Source organism: Macrosteles quadrilineatus, unplaced genomic scaffold (genome assembly GCF_028750875.1).
Source record: "Macrosteles quadrilineatus isolate MER2022 unplaced genomic scaffold, UCM_ALF_1.0 Scaffold_2__2_contigs__length_208266976, whole genome shotgun sequence".
Lineage (NCBI taxonomy): Eukaryota > Metazoa > Arthropoda > Insecta > Hemiptera > Cicadellidae > Macrosteles > Macrosteles quadrilineatus.
Window position 1 is genome coordinate 40,835,602 of NW_026542595.1, and position 20,588 is coordinate 40,856,189.

A 20,588-nucleotide genomic window follows, 5' to 3' on the forward strand; every position below is an offset into this window, starting at 1 on the left:
CAACCAGCCCTTCAAAATCACTTAAATCTTCTTATAATACACCACGTATATCACTACTTTTGATTTTTAACACTAAAACAATGATAAACGTAATAAAACACATCAGTCATCGGTCCGAGGTTAACCAAGCTGTTTACAAATACGCACGTCAGCTGTCTGCTACAATATTTTCGGAACTAAAATGAATAGCGCTTAGAGACAGACCTCCGGAGAAAGCTCTGAATCTGTCAAATAAAACGATACCTAACTCGATCCAGTTCAATACGATTTTGTCAGTCATAGAGCCTTCGCCGTAAACAGTGTTTGTGAGTCGCTGCAGCGACACAAAACACTACACAAAGTGTGTTATGTGTCGCTGCAGCGACAAATAACACTCGGAGGGTTAAGATAGAGACCTCTAGTTTGCGTTGTTAGTTTTATTTTATCACGACCTTCAAAGTGAGGGGTCACTTGATGGTTCTTAACATTTCAAATTTTTTAGTTTCCCCTAACATCCCCCATTTTGGGTTTGTGAACCAGGTAGCAATTATTCTCAAAAAGTACTTTATAACATGCCATAAAGGTGTGCAGAGTTTAGTTTTTCTTGTGCGAGCCGCTACAAAATTTACTGGGGTTCTCTAGACTTGGAAAGCTGTAAGTTAAATTTCACTTCTGAGAATTTCAATTGACTGCCATTTTTTACTGGGTTATGATAGCCCTGGTTTGCGTTTTTGGGTTTCCTTCATCAGGACCTTCAAAATGAGGGGTCACTTGATGGGTCTTACCCTCTGAAATTTTCGAGTTTCCCCTAAAATCCCCCATTTTGGGGATGTACACGAAGTGGCGGTTATGCCCAAAAAGTATTTCATATCATGCCATAAAGATGTGAAGAGTTTAGTATTTCTAGTATAGGCTGTTAAAAAATTGACAGGGAGTCTCCAGACTTTTTATTAACCCTCTAGACTTTTAATTATACATAATTATAACTGGTAAAATACATCTTAAATTGAAGTAAGAATTCAAAAATAAATCAAATATATATGTTTTTGGTTGAGTAATACTTTAGATAAATATATGCCGGTGCTTGATGTGAAATCTGTGCGTGCATTTTTTCAATTTGAGACCTCAATCATGAAAATCGGTCGGGTAGAAGAGCCAAACGAACTCGGAAAAGACAAAACCATTTTTTAAAGTATATGAGATTCTATCAATGAGCAATTTTTTAACTTCTTTTTAAGATTTACAAAAGTTTTGATTGATTTTATACTATAAGTTATTTTGTTATACATCTTTTCCCTATGTACTGTGGAATGGTTTCTGTTAGATATTTTAATAATGTAACATTTAAATGTAGTAACTGAATTTTACTTTATTTAATCACAATTCTATTATGTAACTGAATTTTCATATTAACAATAATAAAATAAGAACAGATGTTTATGAACAACTTATAGCCAGTATATTTGGAATGTACACATCAATCCTCCCCCTTGAATTTTGTTGGTAACATGTGATTGACATGCCGTCTCCATATAGATCCATCATCCATTTTCAGAACATAAATTAATTTACCTTCCTTGCTTTTAACATAACCAAACATCCACTTGTTTTTACTATGCCTGAAGTCGTATGCTTGAACTCTCTCCCCTTTTTTAAAATCTCTCACTACCTTTGCACATTTGAAGTCATTGTTCGAAGATGAAATCTAATCTTGTTCTCACATTTCTCTGAAACATTAGAAAATAAGAGTTTGACCCAGTAGAGTTTCTTGCTTGTCTCAATTGCATTACGAATCGTTGTAACTTTATGTCCATATCCCCTCCTTCATCTTTCATGGCTAGTAGACCCTTCTTTATAGTTTTGACACATCTCTCTGCTTGATCATTGGATGAAGGGTGGAATGGAGCGCTTGTTTTGTGTAACACATCATCGTTTTTCAAAAATGTTTCAAAAGTATGTCCACAAAATTGTCTGCCATTATCAGACACTAAAGTAAATGGAATTCCGAACGTTGAAAACAATTGTCTTAATTTCTTTACACACCAATCAGAAGAAGTAGTTTTTGTTTGAAATACCTCAACCCATTTTGTGTAAGCATCAACCATAATAAAAAATAATTGTTTCCAAAACAAGGCCCAGCAAAATCAATATTTATTCTTTGCCATGGACCATCAGGGGTTTGCCATGGGTGAGGAGTCTTTTGAGGTGGTTTATTTTGTTTTAGACAACATTGTCTACATGTCTTGGCCATATGTTCAATATCACGATCGATGCCTTGCCAATAGCAGTAGCTTCTTGCTAAAGCCTTCATTTTAACTATTCCCAAGTGTCCAAAATGTAGTTCTGTAAGCACTTTTGATTTTAAATTTTGTGGAACGACAACTCTATTACCTTTGAATAAGCATCCATCTTGTAATGTAAACTCATAATCATTGTATCCAAGACTCTCAAGACTTTTTCCTTCTACCAAATATCAAATGATAGTTTTAAGGTGTTTTTCCTTCTGTGATTCATCTGCAATCAGTTTTTTTGTTACTGGTAGTGTTTCCAACTGGTTGATTTGAAAAACAGAATAATCATCCATTGAGTTTGGTAGCGACTTTTCATCTGGAAATCTTGACAAAAAATCTGCGTTTCCGTGTTTTTCTGTTCCTCTAAATTCAACTTTATAGTCAAACCCTGAAAGGAAATGGGCGTAGTTGAAGATTCTAGTCGCTGCCATAGTAGGTAGTGTCTGTTGAGGATCGAATATGGACACAAGAGGCTTATGATCAGTTATTAATATAAACCTGCGTCCATAAATGTATGGGAAGAATTTCTTCAGACCAAAATAAATAGCTGCTGCTTCTTTATCAATCTGGCTGTACTTTACTTCACTTTTTGTTAGAGTGCGTGAAGCAAATGCAATCGGTTTTTCTGTACCATTTTCTAGTCTGTGAGAAAGTACTGCTCCGAGTCCAACAGGTGATGCATCCGTTGCGAGGGTAACCGTCAGATTGGGGTCAAAATGAGTGAAAATTTGTTCACTTGTTTCCTCTTTGACTTTTTGAAAACTATTTTCACAATCAGAGCTCCAGTTGAAGTTAAAATTTTTTGTGAGTAACCTTGTCAAAGGATATATTTTTGTTGAGTAATTTTGTATGAACTTGCTGTAGTAAGTGGCCAAGCCTAAAAACGTTTTTAATTCACTTACATTTGTAGACCTTCTAGCATTTAGAATTGCTACAGTTTTCTCAGGACTTTTGTGTAGGCCTTTTTCATCAATAATGTGCCCGAGGTATTTGATACTTTTTTCAAAAAAACTTACATTTGTCTCTATTTAAATGTAGGTTGTGCTTCTGTAGAACATTGAGGACTTTGACTTTCTCTAATCTCTGAAGAGTTTCCTCGTAAGTTGATCCCTGTACTAAAATATCGTCAAAAAAACATTGCACTCCATCCATACCTTGTAGTAAAGAATCCATGAATTTTTGCCACAGGGAAGGAGCAACCTTGACTCCAAACATCAGTTTTTTTACTTTGAACAACCTCTTATGAGTACTTATTCGTCCATTTGCATATGTAAATAAGCATTGCTTATATCAAGAGAACAAAAGTATTTACCTCCACTCATTGTAGAAAAAATGTCTTCAATCCTCGGAATCGGGTACTTCTCATCTTCCACCACTTTGTTCAGAGTAACCTTGAAATCAGCGCAGATACGAATGTCACCATTGGGTTTTATTACAGGCACAATTGGTGTTCCCCATTCTGAGTTATCCACCTTGGTGATAATCTTTTGTGTTTCCAGACGGCTGAGTTCATTTTCAACTTTTGTTTTGATTGCATATGGAACCTGTCTGGCTTTTATGTATATAGGGCTTGAGTTGTCCTTCAAGTTTAATTTTGCTTTAAAGTTTGGAATACATCCTATGTTTTTGTCAAACAATTCTTCATAATTCGCAAGTAATGAATCCAGCTCAGGTTTCCTTGTTTCCTTCATGTTTATAGATTTTATTTCTCCCCAGTCTAGTTTTATTTCTCTCATCCATTCTCGTCCAAAAATCTTCTCGACGTTTTGATTAATGACAAACATTTTCCCCATGAAACACTGTCCCTTATAATCGCATTGTACATACGTTACTCCCTTAGGTTTTATTATTTCCCCTGTGTAGGTGCGTAGCTCTACACCAGTCTTGTAAAGTCTTTTGGAGGGAAATAATCTTTTGTAATCTTCATAAGAAACTGATGTAAGTGATGCTCCAGTATCCAACTCAAAAGATACAATTTTACCTTCCACTTTTATATCAATGTGAAACTTGTCATCCTTCTTTTTGTCAGACAGTAGATTAATTTCATAGATATTGTCTTCAGAAATGTCATTATTTTCAGTGTAATGAACTTGTCTTTTACTGATTTTAGATTTACTTAGGCATACTCTTGAAATATGTCCGATCTTTCCGCAGGTGTTACAGGTTTCATCAATCATTGGACAAACATTCGCTCTATGGTTTACATTCCCACATCGGTAGCATTTCCCTTTCAGTGACTCAAAATCTGTTACTTGAAATTTACCATTTGTATAAGATCCTGTGATGTTTAATTTTGTTCTGGGTCCGTGAATCTGTCGGTTAGACTTTACTTGATTTATGTCTAAGTTTCCACTGTTATGACATATCATAGTACTTTCCTGTTTTGAAAGCTCCATTGTAGTAGCTGTATTAAGGAAGGATTTCTACGAATTGTTTGTGGTCACATTTTTGTAGCAGCTGAGTTTTTATGTCCCTGTCATTAAGTCCACGTATGAGTTGTAGTCGTAATAGGATGTCCAATACAGACTTTCCACAAGTTTCGCAATTAAATTTGCAGTTTGTTGATAGCTTTTTTAGTTCTGTAGCAAAATTTGAAATTGATTCTCCATCTTCTTGTATTCGACTTAAAAATGTGTGTTGTAAAGCCAAAATACTTTTCTTCGGATCTAGGAAGTTGTCAAGTAAGGTTACGAGCTCTTCATACTCTTTATTCATAGGATTGTCTGGTGTACATAGGTCGTATAGGTTTTGATGTAGAAGAGGTGTCAAGGCATGTAAAAGTGTAAATGTCTTCAATTTAGAATCATTGATACCTTTCAAAGTCATAAAGACCTCCAGTCTTCTGGCAAAATTAGAAAAGTTTTCTCTTTCATCATAAGGAGTAAAGCTCAAATTTGAAGTAGGAAGGACTGGAATCGGTGTATTAGTATGTAGATTTGCATTGAAACAATGACTTTGATTAGTAATAGAGTTATGCTGTATACTAGGCGTATGAATCATTTGTGCATCCATTACAGTGGTAGCACTGGTAGCAGAACGGGAGTGCCGATGGAGACCTGTGGGGGTGCGTGCATTTAAAGGGACTTGACCTGGTCTCCATCGGCACTCCCGTTTTGCTACCACTGTAATCTTGTTTTTCTATCATGTTTTCAATACTTTCTCTGTAAGTTAACTCTTGTTCTAAATCTTCTTCTTCTGTATAGAAGTCAATCTTGTCTTGAATTAGGTCATACTTTGATTTAATCTCAGCTAACAAGTCAAGTCTAGTTTTGATGTCATTGATGGAAAATGTTCCTATATCCACATCTTCTTTACATTTCCAAGCTGGAATTTGACTGTTCTTCGCAGTGATTTCAATTTCTTGACTTTATTAACATCTTCTGCTATGTTTTCTATTTCTTCCATTATTCTCGTCGCCATTTGTTAGATATTTTCATAATGTAACATTTAAACGTAGTAACTGAATTTTACTTTATTTAATCACAATTCTATTATGTAACTGAATCTAAATATATAAAAGGCAAAGCCATCACTGACTGACTCACTCGCTCATCACTAATTCTCCCACTTCCCATTTACCTAGGACGCTGAAATTCGGTACACCGATTCTTTGGGCATTAAATAGGAAAACTAAGTAGTTTTTATTCTAAACGGGCTTTCGGGCTCCGCCCCAGTGGCTCTGGAGTTTCCCAAGTTAACCTTATGATTTTTCATATTTAAAAGGAATTAATGAATCTTAACAGCTGTTTCAATTAAACAAGTTGTTTCTGTTCTATGATGTTCCATAGCATTAAAGTTACAAAGATTACCAACAGGGTGCAGCACTATTATTCTTTTAAATTTATGACAACAGCTAATTTGCAACCAAAAGGTGAGTGAGCGTAGCGAACGAACTTCAACCTGGAGGCGAGTTAGCAATAATAAAATAAGAACAGATGTTTATGAACAACTTATAGCCAGTATCTTTGGAATGTACACATCAGTTTCGATGAAGGCAAGTCAATTGAGGCTGAATCGCTGAAGGCTGAACACTTTAGGGACATAAGTCGTTTTGATGTCTTTTAGCGAATTTCCCTATAGGGAAGTAGCTGTTACCGTAGGTGGCATGGTAAGACCTAGGCCCGGGACCGATTTACTTTTTCATTTTGATGTCCCCAGAGGCCAAAAACACCATTTGTTCAAATTTATATATATATATATATATAGATTTATATATATATGTGTCCGTGAACACGATAACTTGAGTAATTTTTGTCAGATTTTGATGAAATTTGGTTTGAAGGTGTAAGGCGGGATAAACTTGAATGAGTTCGCAAACCAGCATGATCGGACCATGGGAACAGGGTTTTATGGGGTAAAAATTGGTTTTTCTAATTTTTTACCATCTAAACACAAAATTTCCCAATTTCTCTCTGGACCTTTTTAAAGAGCTTAAAAAAAGAAATAATTTAGTATATCAAAGTGTTTTTGTACAATTATTGGTTACGGAGAAAATTCTAAAAAATGTTATTTTTAAATTCCCATGTTATTCTTATGGAGAATATTGTAAAACGTTGTAGTTTGCTTGTTAATAGATATATTTTGATCTAACTTGGTAAATTTATTCATTTTATACAAAGTTATTCATATTTTACTAAAAAAAACACTTTTTTACCCTCCCTGTAGCACCAAGCCTAGGTACTCATAATACCTAATGTTAATTAAATACATTCAATTGAAAATCAATTCAGGCAAATGGAAATTCGCTTAGTCGGCAGGTTTGCTGCGGCGGGGGTATTTAAATAATTATGACTACAGTGTTTTCATTCAAATAAAGTTCCATAAAATTTGCAGAATATAAATAAATTGATGGGTTGTCAGTATTTTAACTCTTTGAATAATTATTTACAAGATTGTCTTGGATTTGAAAATGTCATAATTCTTAGAACAACTTTTTTTAAATTTTGGTTATGGTTTTTGGCATTTGAGCCCCAGAACTCTATTCCGTACAACATGTTCGACACAATATATACCATATCATATTACGGTTAGGGTATGTTGACTAACCTAATCTTGCTTCAAAATATTATTTGGCTATTATATAATAGCCTTCACATGAAGTAGGTTACAATTTTAAACTTGTGTCTACGTCCTTTGCATGAGTAGAGAGAAAAATGTTATTTAAATAAGTGATTTAAGAAGGCAATCCAAAAACCAAGAACGGATTTAAAAAAAAAAAACCAACTTGGTGATCTAACAATTGTTTGGATTCATCTTGGTTCTTTTCTAATATTGTATATTTTTTTCCAGGGAGGCCTTACTTTTGTTACCATTAAAGGAGTGTTGAGTATGTACAACTCTCATAGGACATATGTCCAACGAAGCCAGAGAAGGGTTGAGAATAAATGTTTATAATATGTTGTAAGTACTCTGTTAAACTTAGAATTTAGTTTTTTTGTACATTAATGGATATTATAATTTAGATTATGTACTTGGATCTTGACTATCAGAAATGTATCTATGCTTGACGATCAACTAGCCAATGATCAAGAATTATTTTAAGTGTTCTTATGACTTCTTAAACAAATCTTCTATGTGTCTGGCCAAAAGTGTTGAATAAAATGTTGCATTAAACTACATGGTTATGGTGACAGAATGATGCACATTTGAGGTTCCCAACTTCAACTGATAGAGAATAACAAATGAATCAAGATTTTTCAGAAATGATTGTAGTTGTTGTGGAAAATGTTACATTACTATGTTAAAATGCACTTATTGTTAATTTCAATCTCAATTTTAAAATCCTCACAAAATTGAATTAACACATAATCGTTGGGTATGGCAAAATTTCAATTTAAATTCTTCGTTAAAGAAATTATTTTTAATATCGACACAAATTTTAATAACATTCAGAGCTTTATTTCTCGGTTACCGAGTTCCGCTGAGGTTATCAAATATTACTAAAAACTTCCTTATTTAAAAGGCTTTACAATGATGTATAACAACCTTTACCTACTGTCAAATCCATGGTGAATTTTACGCACTATTGTGAAAAAACACGGATTAGCCAAAACTGATATTGTAAAAAATAATGAATTTAACTTACTATTTTATGAGCAGACCACTGATGACAAGGGTTTGTGCAATTTATGATTGACCAGACTACACCTCCATCAAACTAAAGAGTTTTTTTAAGACTTTGGAAAATTTGTTATTAAAAAATCACAACACATTAGTAAAAAACGCAATACTTAATTTCAATCTGAAAGGATATCCGAAGAACAACAAGGAAATCACAAATTAAGGTGGAATCACAGTTTGGGTGTAAAGTGCCCTCCGTTTTCCCCCAAGCAGGCTCTAGCTTGCTTGCGAATTGCGCCAACTGTGACCTCATACGTCAGTTTTTCCCCCACTTTCCCAGCAGCCTCAAAGATTCTCTCCCGTAACTCAACTTCAGAGTTTAAAACAGTTGAGTAAACTAGACTTTTCATTTAACCCCACACAAAAAAATCTAACGGGCTCAAGTCTGGAGATCAAGGAGGCTATTTCACACTTCCTCCACGTCCAACCCATGTCGGGGATAGCCACAACCGAACGCTTTCAGTAAAATGTGGTGCAGCACCATCCTGCTGAAATATGATTTAGCTCTTTGTCGAGTATGAATGTCATCCAACAACTGGGGTAGAGAGTGCTGGGGAAAATCTAGGTAAAAATCACCGTTCAGATTTCCTTTGAAGATATGAGGACCAATTAACCGATCTCCAATCACACCTGCCCACACATTGATCCCAAATATTTTTGAAAAGAAGCTTCTCTGGAAGCTTTTGTATTTTCATTATTCCAAAGATGCATGTTGTGAATATTTATCACACCGTCTGGTGAAAAGGGATTTATCAGTCCAATTTTTTTTAAGAAAGTAATATTCAACAATATAACGGTTTGTGATGGTAATTCCAGTAATTCCAGTTTAGGCACTTCTCTATGTAACACCACATCGACAATATCATTACATTCAGATTCATGCAAGAGTGATGTAGGCACATCTAATGAAAAATGTTCAGTTGCTTCTGAGGTTGTTTCATCAAAGAATAAACTGAAAATACAGGAGGAGTTACTTGGAAAAAACTGGATCTCAGATGACTCTCTTTTACCTTATTTAAATATTCTAAATGAAAGATATCTTCAGAACAAGAATTGTCTGGCATTAAATCCTCTCATAGTTAGTGGAGTCAAAAATTGCCTGGAATTTGGCTATTTATTAGATCCTTTTGACATTAAAAACAAAAATGTCCTTATCATGGCAGTAAATGATTCAGACCAAATAACCACGAATGAAAACACCACGGCCGGAACTCACTGGAGCCTTCTTGTGTACAGTAAAGAAATCAACAATTTTCTTTATATTGATTCAAGTAATAACTACAACTTAAATCCAGCTAAAACTGTGGCTCGTAAAATATCAGACTATTTAGGAGGAAACGCTTTGAGGGCTGATTTTATTGAACTAAAGGGACCTCAACAGCCCAATTCATACGACTGTGGTGTGTGTGTATGCTGGCTGATTGAGGCAATCGTCTTTGATATTATAACTAAAGGTAGCATCAACTTTGAGTTTCTACAGCATGTAGCACTGGATGAAGCTGATTTAGTTTGTAAGAGGTCACATCTGGCCTATGTGTTGAGCAATCACTGGGATTTGAGCAACAGTTTTATAACAACACTAATGCTAAATAAGGACTATAAGTATCCTAAAGATAGGGATCAGAAGGCAGAAGGTGAAAATCACAATGAAAAGGATAACATCTTGAGGAAAACCCTTGATATAAGAAATACAACTCCCTCCATAGCAAACAATAGTATTTGGACAACAGTTACCTCAAAGGGCAGTAGAAATAACACAGCACAAGCAAAAAGTAAAAATCCATTAGGAATAAACATTAAAACAACGAATCAATTTGAATGTTTAAAAAGTCACCCTAATGAATCTAATATCACTTGTTCATCTACAGAAGCTTCAGTCAATAGTAAACCACGTCTTAGTATACATAAAAAAAGTCAAAGAAACAAATTAAACATTAAAACTGGATCTACGGGGGGTAAAAAACAGCACCGTGTGACTATTCTGGCTGATAGTCAGGGAAGGGATCTTTCCACTACCATGGCCAGTATCATCGATAACTCATTTGATGTGTTTGGACACGTAATACCAGGAGCACCTTTGGAACACGTGGTAAAAACTGCCTCTGATAGCACACTCCTAAAATCTTATACCGAGAATGACTGGATCCTCTTGATAGGCGGCTCAAACAACATCAAATTAAATCATACCATGAAAGACCTTGATCAAACATCTGATATGTTAATCAATGCTCTTGAAAGTCAATTAGCATATTTCAAAAACATAAATTTGGTGATTGCAACCATACCATATCGCTATGACTTAAATAATGACAAAGAACAACACAAACTTATATGGGAGATAAACAACAAAATAAGATCTTTGGTTTATAACAATTCTAATGCCTACCTTTTGGACTTGCACCTATTGGAAAGATCACATCATAATGAACACGACTACCACATTAATAAAAAAGGTAAAAGATTTATTTCTAACATCATGCACAGTATCTTTGCAAGTAAATATCTGAGCTCTGCCTTGAAAAAAACACCAATTACCACAGACAAATCAATAATTGTTTCTGAGCAGAACATGTCAAGTGTTATAGAAGATAGGTGTAACGATGAAAAAGTAGCTTTTGCCCACACTATATCCGGAGACTTTGGTCATGAGAGGCATATGTCTGCAGGTGTGGCAGCTAAGTTTGGGAAAAAATTTGGTAAACCTTCTGTTTGGGATTGTGCTTCTAGTCATCTGGCATACCAAAAAAATAAAAAAGGAGCAGCTGTTTACAGCTTGATTACAAAGTTACATTATAATGGCAAACCAAAAATTATCGACTACAATAAGGCTTTCCAGCAACTTACAACAGATTTTAAGAAAAGGAATTTCTGTCACCTTGTTTGTTCACCAATGGGATGTGTAAGGGACAATATTCATGTTGAAACCTTTGTAAAAAACATTGTTAAGTTCCAAAGGCAGACAAATGCAACAGTGAATATTGTAATTTATGATGAGCAGACGAGACGAATTTTAAGAAATGGATTAGATCATAATCGCTTTAAAATAAAACTGGAAAAAACTTTGGAAAAAGAAATTTGTCAAGTTTTACCAAAAGGTCAACCTGCACCACCACTCTCTTCAGCTACTCATCTTTCACCTGACAGACATGCTCCACCTGATGTTGATGTTTCGATGATGTCAGGCTCATCACCCTGCAGTGGAATGCCTAACCAACCACCTGACGTCGAGAGTTCACCTCAACCACAGCCGATGACACACGACAACCCTACCATCAGCATCAGCAGCCCACCAACGGTTCCAGGTCATCTTCTTTTTAGTGAAGTGCTCAAGATACCAGAAAGTGTTTTTAAAAAGCAGAGCAGTGAAAGTGTAAATATTGAAACCAGTGAAATTATTGTAAATAGTAATAATAGTTTTTTATAAATAATGCTAGTACTCTATCCAATGTGAAAAAGATGAATTTTTTTTACAAATTAAATAATTCTGACTGCCCTGAGTTCATAAACAATGTTATGGGTCAGAATGCACCTCTTAGATGTGATATAATAAATAATAGAAATATAATTAGTTTTAATGAAATAGATTCTATAGATTTAACACATGATTCATCTTTTTCACAAAACAAAACTGTTCAACCTAATGTTAATTCAAGCTTAAGCCTCTTAAAGGATGATAATTATTGTTTTATTTGTAAGTGTTCCTATTATGATGTATATAAGAAAAGTGAACAGTGGGAAAGATGTACAGGTTTTTGTGAAGTAAGCAATAAAAATAATGTAGTTTGGATGATGCATTTAAACATACAAGGAGGGTTTACTAAAAAATGCCATGAACTTGAGATATTGTTGCAAGATTCAAATGTGGACATAATTTGTTTTAATGAACATTGTCTAGCAGAAAATCAAATTAATCTTTTATCAAGTCTTAATAATTACATTGTTGGGGCCTACTTTTGTAGGGGCGTAACTGCAAGGGGGGGCTCGTGTATTCTTCTGAAACGTGGTTATGTTTTTAAAGAAAGGACAGATTTTTATATTTATAATGAGGAACATGTTTTTGAAGTTTGCTGCATTGAATTACCCTCTTTGAATGCTATTGTAATTTCAATCTACAGAACACCTTATGAAAATAATTTTAAAACTTTCATGGAGAAACTAGAGTTACTTTTAACCAAGTTGCAAACTTACTTTAAAACTCACCAGATCTACATTGCAGCGGATTTCAATGTTGATATTTTAAGAACCTGTAACTTACCCAACCATAGAAATTTGTTCTTAGATTTAATTAGTATGTATGGTTTTAATGCAAACTTTTGTTCTCCGACTAGGATTACTCAAAAGTCAGTCACGTGTATTGATAACATTTTAACTAGTGAATTTTTAGAATTGAATTCCCAAATTAAGAGATCCAAAATGAATATCGAATTAGGTGTCTCAGACCATAGGGCTCTTTTTATAGATATTTCAAATAGTAATGCCAAACTGCATAAAAGAATAAGTAAGAAGAGATTATTTTCAAATAAAAATAAGTTAATGTTCTACAAATGCATTTCTGAAACTCACTGGAACATAAAGCCATCTCAGGATTGACAGACAAATTTCAATTGTTTCTTCAATCAATTGTTGGTTCATTTTGATCACTGCTTTCCACCAAAATTTTTTTCTAGTAGATTGCATAAGAATACAAGTAAAGGCTGGGTGACTAAAGGTATCATTGTATCAAGTAAACGTAAAAGAGAATTATGTGTAATTTCTAAAACTAACAAGGATGTGAACTTTCAAAACTATTACAGAAATTACAGAAAAATATTTAAAGCTGTTTGTGATAGAGCCCGTAAAATGTTGAACTGTAAGGTAATAACCACAGCTGAAAACAGGAGCCAAGCAGTGTGGATTGTTGTCAAGTCTGAACTTGGTGTCTTGAGATCTAAAGATATGGACTTTCCTGATTTGTGTGTCAGAGATAAGCTGATAACTCATGGTCAGGCTATTTCCAACTTTCTCAATGTAAAGTTTGCAAACACCTCTAAGGATATTAACTGCATACCTTGTTTGGATACTGCATCCAAGTTAGTAAATAATTTTATGATTAATCAAAGAAATAATTTCAAATTCAGACATGTATCTGTATCAGAAATTAAAACTACGATAAAAAAATTAAAAAATAAAAAATCTGTAGGATGGGATGGGATTTCAGTTGAAATAATAAAAAATATTATGAACTTTATAGCGGAGCCACTGTGTCTGATTTTAAATCAATGTTTTGATGAAGGAATTTTTCCATACCAATTAATAAATGCTGAACTGAAACCACTTTTCAAAAAAGGTTCAGTAGAAAACCCAGAAAACTATCGTCCGGTGTCAATTTTACCATCTCTATCTAAAATTTTTGAAAAAATAGCATATGAACAAATGTACTCTTTTTTTGAAAACAATGATCTGTTTACAGATAATCAATTTGGCTTTAGATTGGAAAAAAACACAATATCAGCTGTCTCTGATTTCTTAAATCGAGTGTCGGAGGGCTTGGATGGATCTCAGAGTACTGCAGCAGTGTTCTGCGATCTTTCCAAGGCGTTCGATTGTGTGAACCATAATGTATTAAGCAATAAACTTAAATATTATAACTTCTCTGATCTGGCGCTGTCTTGGATACAATCTTATTTAAGAAACAGGCAACAAAGAACTGTCATTAAGAAAAATGGTAGAAATTTCATTTCAAAATGGCAAACCATCAATTGTGGTGTACCCCAAGGATCAATTTTAGGTCCCTTGTTATTTTTAATATTCATTAACGATGTACCTAACAATGTATCATCAAACCTAATATTATATGCTGATGACACTACAGCCATAGTAAAAGCAAAAGATGTACATACTCTTAGATTAGAACTTGATCAATCAATTGTAGACTTAACTAACTGGTTTGCGGCAAATGGTTTAAAACTTAATAATGCTAAAACACATATTATGCAATTCCAAACACTACAAAATAAGCAAAACATAATTTTTGAATTACCGTACAAAAATGATATTTTAGCTTTTGTTGAACAAACTAAATTTTTAGGCATAAATATTGATAAAAATTTGACATGGAAACTTCACATTGAAATACTAGCTAAAAGATTACATACAGCTTGTTTCCAGATGTATGTTTTAAGAAACATAATTGATTCTAAAACAAAGCTGATAGTTTATTATGCGATATTTTTTTCCATTATGCAATATGGTATTGAGTTATGGGGCTCAACATCATATGCCTCAACAATTTTTAAGGTACAAAAGAAGTTTTTAAGAATCTTATCATTTACACACAAAAAAAAGTCATGTAAACCGCTTTTTGAAACATATGGAATTTTAACAATGCCTTCACTTTACATTTATAAAATTCTGGTATACTTTAAGAGTAATCCACAATTATTTATAAAAAATCAATTTATTCATCTGACCCAACACGTTCAAAAAATAATTTGCAGTATCCAAGACATCGGCTATGTGTTTACGAAAGATCACCGTACTATATGAGTCTGAGGCTTTACAACGGTTTACCTGCTCATTTTAAAAACATCAATAGTATTATAAAGTTTAAGAAAGAATTCAAATTATTCCTTATAAAAAAGAAATACTATACAATAGAAGAGTATTTAAATGATTGTTTTTTAAAAAGTGACTATTTTAATTTTAATTCTTAGATTTAGTTTTTCATTTTTGTTAGCTAAGAAATGACAATGTCATCTGTTTCACCAGCTTTGCTGGAAATGTGAAATGTTTTATGACAATAAAGTGATATTATTATTATTATTATTATTATTATCACGTTGAAGAAGCCAGCGGCAGAACTCCTTTCTGGATTCAAAGGCACGAGGCTCCAATCCTTGGACCTTAGTGCAAAATGATACGGATGGAAGTTATTGTCCTTTAAACACTTTATGTACTGTCCACTGGGACGTACTAGTTTCAAGGGAAAGCTGCCTAACACTAGTAGTAGGATTATCGATAACTTCTTGAATCACACCCTCTTTAGCTGCAACGTCATGCATAGGTCCTACTTCTTTCTTCATGGTGTCTACTCTCCGGGAAAACCGGGAAACCTCCGGGAATTTTATCTTACCTTGAAATGTCCTGGAAAACTCCAGGAAACCACCCAAACCTCCGGGACTCCGGAGCCCGGTCATCGGAATCGTCAGCGAACCGAAACGCTACCGCTTTTGTTGCCGCGATCTCGGGAAACGATTATCGGTGTTCCCGAAACCGCAAGATATGCCTACGGGTGTTGCCGCGATCGCGGGAGACGATTATCGGTGTCGCCGAAACCACGAGATATGCCTACGGGTGTTACCGCGATCGCGGGAGACGATTATCGGTGTCGCCGAAACCACGAGATATGCCTACGGATGTTACCACGATCGCGGGAGACGATTATCGGTGTCGCCGAAACCGCGAGAAATGCCTACGGGTGTTACCGCGATCGCGGGAGACGATTATCGGTGTCGCCGAAACCGCGAGATAAGCCTACGGATGTTACCACGATCGCGGGAGACGGTTATCGGTGTCGCCGAAACCGCGAGATTTCTTCACGGGTATTGCCGCGATCGCGAGAGACGATTATCAGTGTAGTCGAAACCGCAAGATATGCTCTCACGGTCACGGGTATTGTCGTGATCGCGAGAGACGATTATCGGTGTCGCCGAAAGTGCGAGATATGCCTATGGGTGTTGCCGCAATCGCGGGAAAATATTACCGAAACCGCAAAGTTAGCTCACGGGTGTTGCCGTGATTGCGGGAAACAATTACCAGTGTTGTCTAAATCGCAAATTATGCACACGGGTGTTCAATCAATCAATCAAAACATTCTTTATTCATTATAGTTTCACATTACATGAACTTGAATAGAGTCATAAGCTAAATTAAAAATTGCTTACTGCTAATTAAATACATAAAAAGAGTACAAAAATTACTTTACTTGAACTTTTAACAAAACCATGACTTTAAGGATAACAGTATTTGGAATTCAAATCAAGTTAGGCCTAACTGTTTTTTACTAATACTAAAGAATTCTGTTACTGAGTAGCAGGGAGTTCTTAAAAAATATTCCTTTAAGAGCTTCTTGAATTTATTAAATTTTGTTTCTTTTCGGATGTGAGCTGGTATAGACTGGAGAAATTTTAGCCCTATGTAAGATGTCTTTTTAGTGTAAAATTCGAGATTATGCCGAGGTAGGTTAATTTTTAATCTGGTGTTATATACTAATTGTTCTGTTGAGCTGGATGATAGTTGGATCTGTTTTGCATAAATTATTGTTTCATAAATATAAAGACTATAAACTGTTAATATTTGTAATTCACGAAAGATGCTCTTGACTGGCTCTTTCTTTTTAAGATTTTTCATCACCCTGATAGCTTTTTTCTGTTTAATTAGTACTTTATCTAAATTAGTTTTTGTTGTTGCCCCGTATAGAACAATTCCATATGAAATATGTGAATGTATTAATGAGAAATAAACAACTCTTAAAGTGTCTAAACTGCATACTCTGAACATCTGTCGCAGCGCATGGATACCGGAAGATACCTTTTTAACCACATAGTTCACATGGCCCTCCCAAGATAGATGTTTATCGATAATTAGACCAAGAAATTTTGTTTGCTTTACTTGGTTTATTCTTTCTGATTTTATGCAAATGTTTGGTTCAAAATTTTGTCTACGTTGTTTAGTGGAAAATGATATAAAATTGGATTTTTCTGTGTTAATAAGCAGATTTTTTCGGTCAAGGAATTCTTTTATGGATAAAAGACTCTCCTGAGAAAACGTTTCAATCTGTTGTTTTGATCTTCCGGGAATAAGCACATTACAATCATCAGCAAACAGACACATAGACCCGCCGTTACCAGGAATCGCTCCTGGCATACCTCTAATATAGCAGAGAAAAAGTAGAGGCCCCAGGATCGATCCCTGCGGCACCCCATATTTCAGCGTCTGATGCTGAGATCTACATTTTTCAACGTACTTTGTGTTTGCATGCTCCACAATATAATCCAGTTCAACAAATTGGTTTCTGTTTTCTAGATATGATGTAAACCATGCAAGCTCTTTTCCATAGATTCCCATTTCTTTTAGTGAAGTCAACAATATACTATGTGACACGCTGTCAAATGCCCTACTAAGATCCAAAAAGATTCCTACAACATTTTCTCCTCTGTCAACAGCATTTATTATAGTTTCTATGAATTCAATACCAGCTGTTATTGTTGATTTGCCCTGCCGAAAGCCATGTTGTTCTTTATCAAATAGTTGATTATTTTCCAGATATTTATAGACCTGAATGTAAACAATGCGTTCAAAAATTTTTGAAAAAACAGGTAAGAGAGAGATAGGGCGGTAACAGGAGGGATCAGTTTTATTACCTTTTTTAAAAATGGGAATTACTTTAGCCAATTTTAATTTTGAAGGAAAGATTCCTGAAATAAGAGAAGAGTTTATGATATGTGTTAGTGGTTTCTGGATAATGTGTATTGATTTTTTAACTATGGTGATTGGAATTTCATCAAAACCTGCAGAGTACTTGTTTTCAAAGGAAAGGACCACTTTAGTGAGGTGTTCTTCCGTTATTGTGTGAAACTTAAATGACTTATCTGTAGGTAAAATATTTTTCTGGATATCTGTTTTTTGTGTAAGTGAAGGAGAAATGTGTGGCAATATAAGCTTTTCCACAGCTGATACAAAGAAATTATTTAAGTTGTTACTGACAGCTACTGGATGCTTAAGGAGTTTACCATTTTGCTCTATACATATCGGTATGTTGCTGGTAAAATCACTTTTTGAGTTAAGCTTTATTTCACTTTTAATTATGTTCCACGTTGCCTTAGTTTTATTAGAAGAGAAAAATGTGTTGCCGTGATCGTTGACGCTGTGACGTTTTGTCGCTGGTGTTGATACTGCAAGATATGCTCACTGGTATTCATCCGATCGCGGGATATGATAACTGGTGTCGCCTTACCTACCAGTTGTACTGTTTTATTATGTTGTTCAAAATATTATTCTTTGGAAATGTTTTGTTTCAAATAATAATAATCATTAATAATAATCATCATCATCATTAATAAAAATAATAAGCATTAATAATAGTAATAATAATAATTTATAATAATAATAAATTATTATTAGCGGGTTGCGATTAGTTAAACGGATTCCGATAGTAGCTCTTAAAATTCAGGGATTTGTCTTGAATTCTCCTGGAAAACTCCTTGAATTTTTCAAACCAGGTTTAGTAGACACCATGTTCTTCTTCTTCTCAACTGATCCGATCCTGTTTCCAGCAAACATTGATGCATTCTAGTAAACAACTGAGTACTGGGGGTGTTGCGATCAGGATACCGAGCCTGGTATTCTCTCTGAGTAGCCGACGCATTACCATTACACAAACCATAAATAAAATGCATTTCAACTCACTCCCGAATCGAAAAAGACATAGTTGACTGATCACTGTCCACATGTGACTGGTCGATTTTTAAAAATATGACTACGCTTTGTTGTCTCATTGCTTAGATAAAGTATTGTTATCAGTAAAATACCTGAATCTATTGACAAAGTCCATTCAACAAATTAGAAATTCCAGGAGTTGATTGGAATCTTATCTGAAATATGAAAAATATTTGATAACCTTAACTTTTTATACAAAACCTTTTTACTGTTACATGTTCTTAGGTTAAACTTGATAAATATAAACAAAGTGTTGCACGCGAGAAAAATTCCCAATTATTAGTTGCCTGCACTTAAGTGTATTATTCTTCATAATAGCTTTTTTTAGCCCTACCATGTTTTTTTCACAATATTGACATGATAATTACATTAGGAAATTTTCCATCAGGTAAATACATCATTGTAAAGCCCTTTAAATGAGGAAGTTTTCAGCTTCCAAAATTAAAGATAATGTTCTAAATAACTAAATCAGTATAGAAGAATTTTCTATATTACACTTTTTATTTTTCAATTGATCCGTTCCCTCATGTCAACACATGTATATTCACAATATTAAATTTAGTGAATTATGTAATTTTTTAAATTTTTATTTAAACTTAAAAAGCTAACGATGAAATTTACATCCTAAATCTTTTGTAGCTTAAAAATTTCAATAACGTTCTTGCACAGCAAGTTATCCAAAAGTTTATTTAAGAGCTCCTGCATAAACTAAAACCGGCAAAAATGCCGTTTATAGGCTACAGTTAAAAAAATACCCCAAAAAGGTGCCAAGCACAATTTTGAGGTTAGATTCCTTCCACAATTCTATACTACAGTGTAGTTATTGTTCTATTCCGTTTTACTACATCCAAAGAAAAGCCCTACACCACACAAAATTTGGAACAATCCCCAACATTGACAAAATTTTTGGATTTAAAAAGAATTATACTGGATTGAAGTATAAAACTAGCACTATAAGCGCCAAGCAAAACAAAATCTCGCGGCAATGGCTAACCTCTTACTTAATTACTTTAGAGTTTGGGGGACATGCCAGTCTCATACTACGTTAAGTAGCATAGGCTGCACTCAACGTGTTAAAAAGTACTATCCTGGGCTATGCCCCAGTGAATTAGTTTTTTTAGAAATATAACTCTAAAAAACTATAATATGCTCAATGTGTGGATGGTACAACTTGTTATCACTTAACATTATGTAATCTGATATTCATGCAACATAAATCAAATGTAATGTCAGTATTTTACATTCATAACAGAAAGATTATAGTGTTTTAAATTCCCTTGAAAATTCAACAAGATTAATGATCACTTTAAATTATTAAATTTCAATTGCTTGAACGTGAGTTTCAGACACAGTACTGTACTCCTATTAGGAGCTGAATGCATAGGAAAAAACATTCAAGATACTTTTGCTTGTGTTAACAGCCATGGCAATTTGTCATCTGCAAATCACATCTCCTTCAATTGTGTTTTAAACTGCCAAACTGCCTGAAAATAAAAATTGGTAAATAAGTAAAAGTTGGTTGTCGTGAGATTAAGAATTTCGAACAGATTATCATGGTTTTTACCGAATCTTTTACCAAGAAGAACTGGTAAAATGAGAACCTCTTTTTCAGTACAATATACAACTAAGGTATTACTAACTTAACTCCTAATTTTATTTTTATTTCCTAAGCTGACTAACATTTTATAGGTGTGATCAATTTATTCCAAATCACAAGATAAA

General features: G+C 34.3%; 1 protein-coding gene across 2 annotated transcripts in view; it reads left to right on the plus strand.

Annotated features, from left to right (window-relative positions):
- The window catches only part of LOC128986352 (E3 ubiquitin-protein ligase MARCHF5-like), a 59,341-nt gene that overhangs the window by 36,864 nt on the left and 1,889 nt on the right, over positions 1-20,588 (plus strand). For both annotated transcript variants that reach the window (XM_054406683.1, XM_054406682.1), the window contains exon 8: positions 7,560-7,670. In XM_054406683.1, the coding sequence (XP_054262658.1) occupies positions 7,560-7,664 (105 nt within the window). In that variant the 3' untranslated portion in view covers positions 7,665-7,670. The remainder of the gene's footprint in view (positions 1-7,559; positions 7,671-20,588) is intronic.